Source organism: Salminus brasiliensis, chromosome 10, assembly GCF_030463535.1.
Source record: "Salminus brasiliensis chromosome 10, fSalBra1.hap2, whole genome shotgun sequence".
NCBI classification, from domain to species: Eukaryota; Metazoa; Chordata; class Actinopteri; order Characiformes; family Bryconidae; genus Salminus; species Salminus brasiliensis.
This window is the reverse complement of record NC_132887.1, coordinates 39,282,581-39,294,028: the sequence shown is the minus strand read 5'-3', so window position 1 is coordinate 39,294,028 and position 11,448 is coordinate 39,282,581. Positions and strand designations below refer to the sequence as shown.

General features: G+C 45.5%; 1 protein-coding gene across 1 annotated transcript; it reads left to right on the top strand.

The window, feature by feature from the left end:
• The first annotated feature begins 436 nt into the window (after positions 1-436).
• cyp26c1 (cytochrome P450, family 26, subfamily C, polypeptide 1) lies at positions 437-8,386 on the top strand. The gene is made up of 6 exons (XM_072690595.1): positions 437-777; positions 2,843-3,067; positions 4,082-4,357; positions 5,036-5,194; positions 6,025-6,453; positions 6,756-8,386. Exons 1-6 carry the CDS (start codon positions 601-603, stop codon positions 7,131-7,133), a joined length of 1,644 nt encoding a protein of 547 aa, XP_072546696.1. The 5' UTR covers positions 437-600; the 3' UTR covers positions 7,134-8,386.
• The last annotated feature ends 3,062 nt before the right edge of the window (positions 8,387-11,448 follow it).

The window sequence follows — 11,448 nt, the reverse complement described above, 5'->3', positions numbered from 1 at the left end:
TTGTTGTAGATGTGTTTGTTGTGGTCTTTGTTGATGGTGTAGCTGTCGTTACGACTGGCTTTGTTGTTGTTTATTGTTGTTGTTTATTGTGCTAGTGGTAATCTTTGTTGTTAGCTGTCGTTCTGTTTGTTGCCATAGTTGTTTATTTGTTGGTGACGGTGTAGTTGTCGCAGCTGTCTTTGTTATTGTTTGGTTGTTGTTTAGTTGTTGTTTTGTTGTTGTTTAGTTGTTGTTTTGTTGTTGTTTGGTTGTTGTTTAGTTGTTGTTTGGTTGTTGTTTAGTTATTTGGTTGTTGTTTGGTTGGTGTTTAGTTGTTGTTTGGTTGTTTTGTTGGTGTTTAGTTGTTGTTTGGTTGTTGTTTGGTTGGTGTTTAGTTGTTGTTTGGTTGGTGTTTAGTTGTTGTTTGGTTGTTTTGTTGTTGTTTAGTTGTTGTTTGGTTGTTTTGTTGGTGTTTAGTTGTTGTTTGGTTGGTGTTTAGTTGTTGTTTGGTTGTTTTGTTGTTGTTTAGTTGTTGTTTGGTTGGTGTTTAGTTGTTGTTTGGTTGTTGTTTGGTTGGTGTTTAGTTGTTGTTTGGTTGTTGTTTGGTTGCTTGTTGTGGAGATGTTTGCTGCGTTGGCTCTGGGCTCGCTGGTGCCCACCGTGCTCCTTCTGCTGCTGTCCCGCCTGCTGTGGGGGCTGAGGTGGAGCTCAACACGGGACAGGAGCTCCAAACTGCCCCTGCCACACGGCTCGATGGGCTGGCCACTGGTGGGAGAGACGCTGCACTGGCTACTGCAGGTCAGAACACACACTTACTCTCACTTACACACACGCACATACACTCTCTCACATACACACACACACTCACACACACTCGATAATTTTAACTAATGGGAATCACTAACAAACCCCTCCTGAGTTAGACTTGGTCTGCTAGAGACAGAGAACTTTTAAGGGGTATTACACTATTTACCCCTCTTATAACAGAACAGGGGGGTATTACACTATTTACCCCTCTTATAACAGAACAGGGGGGTATTACACTATTTACCCCTTTTATAATAGAACAGGGGGGTATTACACTCTTTTACCCCTCTTATAATAGAACAGGGGGGTATTACACTATTTACCCCTCTTATAATAGAACAGGGGGGTATTACACTCTTTTACCCCTCTTATAATAGAACAGGGGGGTATTACACTATTTACCCCTCTTATAACAGAACAGGGGGGTATTACACTATTTACCCCTCTTATAATAGAACAGGGGGGTATTACACTCTTTTACCCCTCTTATAACAGAACAGGGGGGTATTACACTATTTACCCCTCTTATAACAGAACAGGGGGGTATTACACTATTTACCCCTTTTATAATAGAACAGGGGGGTATTACACTCTTTTACCCCTCTTATAATAGAACAGGGGGGTATTACACTCTTTACCCCTCTTATAATAGAACAGGGGGGTATTACACTCTTTTACCCCTCTTATAATAGAACAGGGGGGTATTACACTATTTACCCCTCTTATAACAGAACAGGGGGGTATTACACTATTTACCCCTCTTATAACAGAACAGGGGGGTATTACACTATTTACCCCTCTTATAACAGAACAGGGGGGTATTACACTCTTTACCCCTCTTATAATAGAACAGGGGGGTATTACACTCTTTTACCCCTCTTATAACAGAACAGGGGGGTATTACACTATTTACCCCTCTTATAACAGAACAGGGGGGTATTACACTATTTACCCCTTTTATAATAGAACAGGGGGGTATTACACTCTTTTACCCCTCTTATAATAGAACAGGGGGGTATTACACTATTTACCCCTCTTATAACAGAACAGGGGGGTATTACACTATTTACCCCTCTTATAATAGAACAGGGGGGTATTACACTCTTTACCCCTCTTATAATAGAACAGGGGGGTATTACACTATTTACCCCTCTTATAACAGAACAGGGGGGTATTACACTATTTACCCCTTTTATAATAGAACAGGGGGGTATTACACTCTTTTACCCCTCTTATAATAGAACAGGGGGGTATTACACTATTTACCCCTCTTATAACAGAACAGGGGGGTATTACACTATTTACCCCTCTTATAACAGAACAGGGGGGTATTACACTATTTACCCCTTTTATAATAGAACAGGGGGGTATTACACTCTTTTACCCCTCTTATAATAGAACAGGGGGGTATTACACTATTTACCCCTCTTATAACAGAACAGGGGGGTATTACACTATTTACCCCTCTTATAATAGAATAGGGGGGTATTACACTCTTTACCCCTCTTATAATAGAACAGGGGGGTATTACACTCTTTTACCCCTCTTATAACAGAACAGGGGGGTATTACACTATTTACCCCTCTTATAATAGAACAGGGGGGTATTACACTATTTACCCCTCTTATAATAGAACAGGGGGGTATTACACTCTTTACCCCTCTTATAACAGAACAGGGGGGTATTACACTATTTACCCCTCTTATAACAGAACAGGGGGGTATTACACTATTTACCCCTCTTATAATAGAACAGGGGGGTATTACACTATTTACCCCTCTTATAACAGAACAGGGGGGTATTACACTATTTACCCCTCTTATAATAGAACAGGGGGGTATTACACTATTTACCCCTCTTATAATAGAACAGGGGGGTATTACACTCTTTTACCCCTCTTATAACAGAACAGGGGGGTATTACACTATTTACCCCTCTTATAACAGAACAGGGGGGTATTACACTATTTACCCCTCTTATAACAGAACAGGGGGGTATAATAGTAATAATAATAATAATAATAATAATTAATGATTATTGATGATCTCGCGCGTAGGGCTCGGGCTTCCACATCTCGCGGCGGCAGAAGCACGGGAATGTGTTTAAGACGCACCTGCTGGGAAAGCCCGTTATCCGCGTGACCGGCGCCGAGCACGTGCGGAAGATCCTTTTGGGTGAGCACACGCTGGTGAGCACGCAGTGGCCCCAGAGCACGCGCATCATCCTGGGGCCGCACGCGCTGGTGAACGCCACCGGAGAGCTGCACCGGAGGAAGAGGAAGGTGAGTTCCGGGGTGTGTGTGTGTGTGTGTGAGGGGGGGTGGTCTGCTCAGGCTGTTTAGCTAGTCTGTTGTTTTCAGTCAGGGGTCCACTCTTCCTCATCTCAGCCCTCGTGCCCCCTGTTTTACATATGGTGTAAAGGTACACGTCGCCCCTAAAACTCGTATCTCCTAAACTCGCCTTACTGGAAAATAAAAACATTAACTTTCAATGGAAGTCCACTCATATTTCATGATGATGACGATTAGCATCATATATGTATATATATAAATATATAAATGCAGTATCATTAAGAAAAATTTGGACACACCTGGTTGAATGTGTGCTAATATATACATATATATATATATATATATATATATATTTATTTATGAGATCACATATATAGAAGAATCAACTGCCCATAGATGCAAATACATACAAATTATATATATATATCCATTAATAGAAGCTAAATAACATCTTTTCAGTTTTTTCTGTATAAACGTTCAGTCTGATCATAATAAATACTAAGTACGCCCCTTAATCAGTCGTTAATGTCATTTCCTTTCTGTTTTATAGCATCCCTGTCTCGCAAAAAAGTATATTATATTATATCATATTATATTATTTTTTATCATTTTTTAATATAGTTTTTTAATGTAATTTTTAAAAATAATTTTTTTAAACAATAAACCCACCCGCTCGTAGCTTCCCCAAGCACTAGCAATGCTACCGACACTACTAGCTATGTCTCCAGAAATCGGGGGGGGGGGGAGCGCCATCTACCCACCCGGACAGAGAGCGCTGGAAATTGTGCTCTCTCAGACTCCGGCTGCTGATGGCAAAGCGGTACGTCTTAGGACTCGAGATTAGATCGCTGTAGCACTCGGAGCCCAGGCGTATCTGTCAGTGTGGAAATGTTTGATGAACGGACCAATAGAAATGCTCCACAGTGACCTGGAATGAAATGTTTTTCCATTTTGTACTTGATGTGTCGCATTAACACCTGCAGTGTTGACCTGTGTCCTGTTCAGATCCTGTCCCCAGTGTTCAGCCGCAATGCTCTGGAGACCTACCTGTCACGCCTTCAGGACGTGGTGAAGTGCGCGGTGGCTCAGTGGTGCGCAGAGCCGTGTTCAGTGGACGCCTACGACGCCACCAGGTCCCTCACCTTCCGGGTCGCCATGCGAGCCCTGCTGGGCCTGCGGCTGGATGAGCAACGGCTCGTTAACCTCTCCAGAACCTTCGAGGAGCTCATGAACAACCTGTTCTCGCTGCCCGTGGACGCTCCTCTCAGTGGCCTACGAAAGGTAAGGGGGGGGGGCATCTCTTAGTACGGTGCTGTAGAGTCATGGGGTGTGTCTCAGTACTGAAGGAGCTGCCTTGCTCCATACTGCCTACATAGTGTGCATTTGTTTTGCCTGTGGGAAGCAATTGGAAGGTGCTCAGGCTGGAGCTTCACGTCAAGAACTGAGCCCTGTTTTATCAGCTGACCGGTCAGGTTGCTGAGGGGCGGTTCGGCACAGTAATGTCCACACTAGAGATCTTAAAGAATGGCAGCTTTACGGGAGAAGGAAAAATACCTTATTAGCTTTCAATGGACGACAATGTACACAGGTTTCATTCCAGGTCATTTTGGAGCATTTCTGTTGGTCTAGGTTTCTCCTGGACGCCCCCCAGTCCAGCCAGCACAGCAGCAGCAGCAGCAGTTCACCTGATCTACCAGCATTAAGCCCTGATTTACCACCAAACCAGGTGTTGATCTGAGGAGAACTCTAAATAATACTAGACTCCATGAGGAGAACTTTGGAGATGTTCTAATGATGAACAAAGTGATGGAGAACCACCTCTACCTTCTGTAGGAGTGTTATTATTAGTGTTTATTCTGATATCAGTGATTTACTGAGGGTCCATAGGCTTGTTGAGCTTGTTAAGGGGTTAACACAGCCTGTTGCTCAGTATCAATGATCTCTGCATTATTATTGTAGGGGAAAAAAGCTCGGGACGCTCTGCACGCTGCCATGGAGAACATCATTGAGGAGAAACTGGAACGGCCGCAGAACGCGGACGAATACTGCGATGCGTTTGACTACATGCTGAGCGGCGCAAGAGAGAGCGGCTACAGTCTGACCATGCAGGAGCTCAAGGTATGACCTTCTTTCAGAAGCACCTTACACTCACTGTAGAGCAGGCGTCCAGTGTTGACCTGGTATTATCAGGTTAGGGGATTGTTCTCAGGGTTCCCCTACTGTTACAAATCAAAGAACCCTTTTGTTCAGGACCAAGAAGGTCTGAGAACCCTATATAGCTATATAGCACCCCTTTTGATTAGAGTGTACAGAACTGATGTAGGTATGTAGAACCATAGGTTCTATATAGAAGTGTCAGGAACCCATTAAGAACCATGTGTAAGATTCTTGAGGAGCTTTTGGAGGTTATTCAGTTTGCAACTGTGGAAGAACCTCTTAAGGTGCTTTGAAGAACCTTCAAGGAACCTTTTTCTTCTAAAAAAAAACCTTTTCTTTTCCTTAAAGCACCTTTAGAGGTTTCTGCACAGTATCAAATTGAAGAACCTTCAAAGGTTCCTCGAGGTTATCGAGTGTATCGTGTACACTCTTTACGAAAGAGTTCATCAAGGGTGATTTAGGCTTTGGTCCTATGTATGTTGAACCATGACAACCTCAAGAACCATTTGGATGGTTAAAATTGGTCTCCAAAAAGGACCAATTAAAAAAAATCTGTATAGGACCGATGTAAAGAACCCTTTAACCATCCAAATGGTTCTTGAAGTTGTCATGGTTCACTCTCGTTTCAAGTCAAGGAATCCTTTCCCGGTACTGTATAGAACCCTGAAGGGGTGCAGTTGTGAGGAGCACCCTAAACATCTTCAGAGTTTTGATGACATCACTGTGCCCCATGGGGCGGGGCAGTATAACATTAACCAATAAAATCATGCCTGCCGTTCTCTGGCTTGCAGGAAAGCGCCGTGGAGCTGATCTTCGCTGCTCACTCCACCACCGCCAGCGCGGCCACATCTCTCATCATGCAGCTCATGCGCCACCCCAACGTGGTGGAGCGCTTGCGGGCTGAGCTGGAGGCGGAGGGTTTGATGGTGGAGGCACGAGGCTCCTGCCGCTCCCGCTGTGGGGAGGGGAGCGGTGTCCACTCAAAGGTTGAAAAGTGCTCGGGCGAGGGGGAAGCGTGGCCTGAACTCAAAACCAAACCACTGCTGGATAAAGCGCCCTGTTCCGAGGAAGCTCATCGCTCGCAGACGCACGTGCCTTACCTGAGTCTGGAGAAGCTGAATCAGCTGACCTACCTGGACTGCGTGGTCAAGGAGGTGCTCAGATATCTGCCGCCGGTGTCTGGGGGATACAGGACTGTGCTCCAAACATTTGAGCTGGACGTAAGTGTTTCCACTGTGTCCATCTGCTGTATTAGAAACAACAACCTTGCGGTTCTACTCATTGGCTAAAGTAGGACACCCATCATATACTGTAGATAGAATTAGACATTACATAGACAAAAGTATTGGGACACCTGCTCACTTATTGTTTCTCAAGTGTTGCTTTTTTTTTTAGGAATTCTGGTATTCAGTGTTTTTAGGAATTCTGGTTTTCAGTGTTTTCAGGAATTCTGCTAGACCAACAGATCCAATAAGCGAGCTGTTGTATCTAATCTCCCTCCCACTTTTCCTCTCACCCGCAGGGTTACCAGATCCCTAAGGGCTGGAGCGTCATGTACAGCATCCGTGACACACATGAGACCTCGGCTGCATACCAGAACCCGGAGCTTTTCGACCCGGACCGTTTCGGCCCTGAGCGGGACGAGAGCAAGGCCAGTCGCTTCAGCTACGTGCCGTTTGGTGGCGGGGTGCGTCGGTGCGTCGGCCGGGAGCTGGCCATGCTTGTGCTGAAAACCTTGTGCGTGGAGCTTCTGGCCACGGCTGAGTGGACGCTGGCCACGGAGACGTATCCCAGGATGCAGACAGTGCCAATCGTCCACCCGGTCAACGGACTGCACGTGAAGTTCAGCAACAGGAATCACGTGGGCGGGAGAAACCGCAGGGAATCCACTCATCTGTAGAGGACAGAGGCCCGTTTAGGACAGAACAGCAGAGCGCCGGCTTGTTTCGTACGGGGCTCTCGAGAGGCCGATTGCTGAGAGAACTTTAGAGGTTAGAGATCTAGTGTGGGTTATTGGTACTAATCGACCTGTGAATCACCAAACGGCCCTCTGTTCGTCGCTACGTGTCTTGATTGCGTCTCCTAGCCAGGGAAGGGACAATTTCCAGGGTACTTTAAATGGATAGTTGTAGTGGTTTAACGGTTCACACCGAGGTTTGGACCTCGCGGTTCGGTACCATGAGAGAAAAAAAACTACTCTACTCTCAAACTATTTTATTTATTTTGAACAGACGTCGTGTAACAGTTACAGTTTGTTCCATGTAATGTTGTATAGCGCCCCCTTGAGGTAGGCGATAAAATCTGTCCATAAAATACCCCAAATACACAAAAACAATGCTGATACCGTCCCTGTCCGATTTGTAATGAGATGGGAAAAGGTCGGAATGTCGGAAACACGAAGGGGGGAATTGTGTAAATTTGATTGCTCACGAAAGTATCCCCTCTAAGTAACTCCTGGGTGGTCCTAGCCCTGGTTGATCTTGCAGCATTGGAATGCTAGTTACCCCCATGGACATGTGTGCACTTCCATAACCCCAGGTAGAGAAAAGCCAATCAAAATTTTAACATTACACATCCGGACATATAGTGTACTATTCGTGTGCCCTACACTGCAGTGCACTATATAGGGAACAGGGAACCATTTGAGCTTCAGTCTTTGAATTTCCCTCTGTTACATCTATGTATAGCTTTTGTTCGTCAAATGAAGTAAGAAATTGAAATAAGCTCTATTTATATTTCATTTTGTCACATAAGGATAGTCCAATGAGTAAACAATAAAGACAAAAACAATGAAAAAAATGTAGTATTTAGGATTTATATACTAATAAGGAATAGCTACTCCTGGGTACTATTCTAGGATGTGTACCCTAGAACATGGATAGGCGGGAACCCCTTTAGGGTCAACTGTGTTTGTTGTAATTGTAAAACTGTGAATAAGGGTCATTGCGCTAAAGCTGATGAAGCTGATGATCACTCTAAAACCAGGGAAGGAAAAACCAGCAGCACTTTCTGATTGTTTTTTTGTTTTTGTTTTTTGTATATATGTCTTGTTTATAACTGTGTAATTTTTAGCTAATGCTTTTTTCATATAGCTCCACAGACACGTGCTTAGTGTCCTATACCATCTTCCCTATCAATCTGTGCATCCTGCCAGGAGCTATTCAGTGTTTGTTGTCCCACCATGTGACCAAATCTGTTCAATAAAGAAACACAATGGTGTTTATCTGTAGTGTGTAACCTTTTATTTTTTATTGCAACACATATTTTCCCAGGTTAGTCAAAGGAAAATCCCAGTGAGGCACAGGTGTACGGCGGCCTGGTTAACCTGGCAAGCACCTTTTTTAAACGTATCGCCCTCTTAAGTCCATACAGTCCACTAGTTTTGAGTCTCGCAATCAAAGTGAGTAACTTGGGCCTTCGTTTTTTGCAGGACACCCAGTTGTTTATTTGCTCTATACACTGACACAATACATCTGTGGCAGCTTAGTTGCCTCAGCTCAGTTGATGTGGGTATTGTCTGCATAAATATGATAGGAATTTTTGGTTGTTTGCAAGATTTGACCTTTAGGAAGCACATAAAAGTTGAATAAAAGTGGTCCTATTATTGAGCCTTGAGGAATCCCACTTCGTGCTAACTTGGTTGGATTCAGCTAGTGGCAATAAAAAGGCCAATGGAAGGCTCTGTTCCCACTTCCCTGTTTCCTCAGGTTGCACTTGAATCATGGCTTGGAAGGGAATGTGGGTCACCACACCAAGAAAGTGCCGACACACCATAGGGACGTAAAAAATAGATGAAAGGGCTTGTCGGACGCCAACACGCACAGAGACCTGAGCAGGCTGTTCAACAGCACAGCTTCAGGGCATGCAGACACATATCACAAACTCAGAACGTCAGGAGGCGGGAGAGCGTGTGGGTACGTGTGTGTCAGAGGTAACAGAGAGATCAGAGGTGACGAGGAGGGTAGGAGGGGGGAGAGAACGTGGAGAAATGGACGAAAGAGTGGAGAGACTGGACGAGGGTGGCCGTGGACTGTGGGCAAGAGGGGAAAAGGGAGTCGTCACAGTAATGACGGTGAAGTCGTATCGAGGGAAGACTGCCCTGACCTGTGTGTGTGTGAGTGTATCACGTAGGTAATAGACTACATGCATACATGTACACACACACTTACTTTCCCACACTGCCAGAAGGATAAACAGCCTGATTTGCCAAGAACAATGATTTATATATCGTCAGAGAAAGGCTTGGAAGGTTACCGCCATCCGCCAACCTTCTCCTGCCCACACACACCCACATTCGAACATGCAATTGCAAGACTACAAGTCTCTTGCCTTGGGATCCTTTGCTGAGTGCAATTATGTAATACCTGGAAAAGGCCACGCCCCTCGTCCTGTACTTTTGCTAACGTCCAACTCTGCATGCACATGCTCGTCACTGCCTGCTACCTTGTCGTATTCCTGTGTTTGTCTCCTCCCTGTTTTCTGTTCATTTTCCTTGCAGCAAGATGCCACCGACTATCTGTCCAATATCTCCGTTGCTTCCAATCACTCACACTGACCAAGAGCTTCCAATCACTCCCACGGACCAAGAGCTTCCAATCACTCCCACTGACCAAGAGCTTCCAATCCCTCCCACTGACCAAGAGTTTCCAATCCCTCCCACTGACCAAGAGTTTCCAATCACTCCCACTGACCAAGAGTTTCCAATCACTCCCACTGACCAAGAGCTTCCCACTGACCAAGAGCTTCTAACCAAGAGCTTCCAATCACTCCCACTGACCAAGAGTTTACAATCACTCCCACTGACCAAGAGTTTCCAATCACTCCCACTGACCAAGGGCTTCCCACTGACCAAGAGCTTCTAACCAAGAGCTTCCAATCACTCCCACTGACCAAGAGCTTCCAAACACTTCCACTGACTAAGAGCTTCCCACTGACCAAGAGCTTCTGCCCAAGAGCTTCCAATCACTTCCACTGACCAAGAGCTTCCAATTACTTCCACTGACCAAGAGCTACCAGTCACTTCCACTGACCAAGAGCTTCCAATTACTTCCACTGACCAAGAGCTTCCAATCACTTCCACTGACCAAGAGCCTCCGATCACTCCCACTGACCAAGAGCTTCCAATCACTCCCACTGACCAAGAGCCTCCAGTCTGTTTGGCCAAATACATCCAGGTTAGTCTGCCTGACTCAAGCATGTCAAGCATTTTTTCACTTCAACCTTCCAGATTCCTCAGAATTCCACAGAGCAACTGCTGCCCATCCAGATGTTTTCAGGAGAACACACGTGCCTGGAGTCAAGAGCAGACGCAGGGGAACCGCTTGTGCATCTAACAGAAATCAAAGACAGCAATGCAGATCGGGCAGTGGTGCTCACGTCTGAGTGTGACACCGAGACGGGTATTATACCGCTCAAATTCAAAGGGATTGCTCATGGCAGGACGGCTGTGCGTGCGTGTCAAAGGTAAGTCATGACCTCTGTTGCCAGCATCAGTGTGTGTGTAGGAATGCAGAAACAGCAGCTGGTGTCTGCACTGTAATTACCCCCCCAGCACCAATGCTTCCTGCTCTGAATACACACACACACACACACAACCTCCAGCACCCATGGTTAAAAAAAAATCAGGGCAAAGTTGAAGACACTCACAAGCTCTGTCATTTCTCACACATTTACAGTTCTGGAGTTCTTAGGTTCCTAAGCTAGAGCAATGTCCAGATTCCACAAACATCTGGCTGAGTGGGTACATGGCTCCATTGCTTTAGGAATATCCAGAGGCACTGCCAGGGATTTCGGACCCCATGAAAGGATACTACACTAGGCCCTTCACCTCTAACCATTCTGCCGAAATACTCCATTAATACATTTTCAGAGCCCCTGTCAGTCACAGGCCCTTAGAACCGCTCTAACTCCTCTGGGAACATCTGGATAGGCTGCCGTTTCTCTGTGGAATTTAGCTGGAAATCTGATGGCTTGACTTGGTGAGTGTTGGTGAACGGCATCCATAGAGTTTCACAAGCAGAATGCTTGAAACTCTGGTACCCTGCATGAGGTCACTGGGGGCTGCCAGGCCTCCAGATACTCTTGTGGATGTTTTCTACTTGCTTGCACTTCCAGAGGACTTGGAATCCATACCACAGTCCTAGAAGGTCTAGGGTTCCTGGGAAATCTTAAAAAGTTCTTGGATGAGCCTTAACTTTCCAGCCCCCCATTCCTGG

Excerpts from the sequence above, each read along its gene's own strand:
- cyp26c1 (XM_072690595.1), top strand. The coding sequence starts at position 601 with ATGTTTGCTGCGTTGGCTCTGGGCTCGCTGGTGCCCACCGTGCTCCTT. Across the intron at positions 5,195-6,024 it reads TGACCATGCAGGAGCTCAAG|GAAAGCGCCGTGGAGCTGAT; the intron begins GTATGACCTTCT and ends TCTGGCTTGCAG. Across the intron at positions 6,454-6,755 it reads TCCAAACATTTGAGCTGGAC|GGTTACCAGATCCCTAAGGG; the intron begins GTAAGTGTTTCC and ends TCTCACCCGCAG.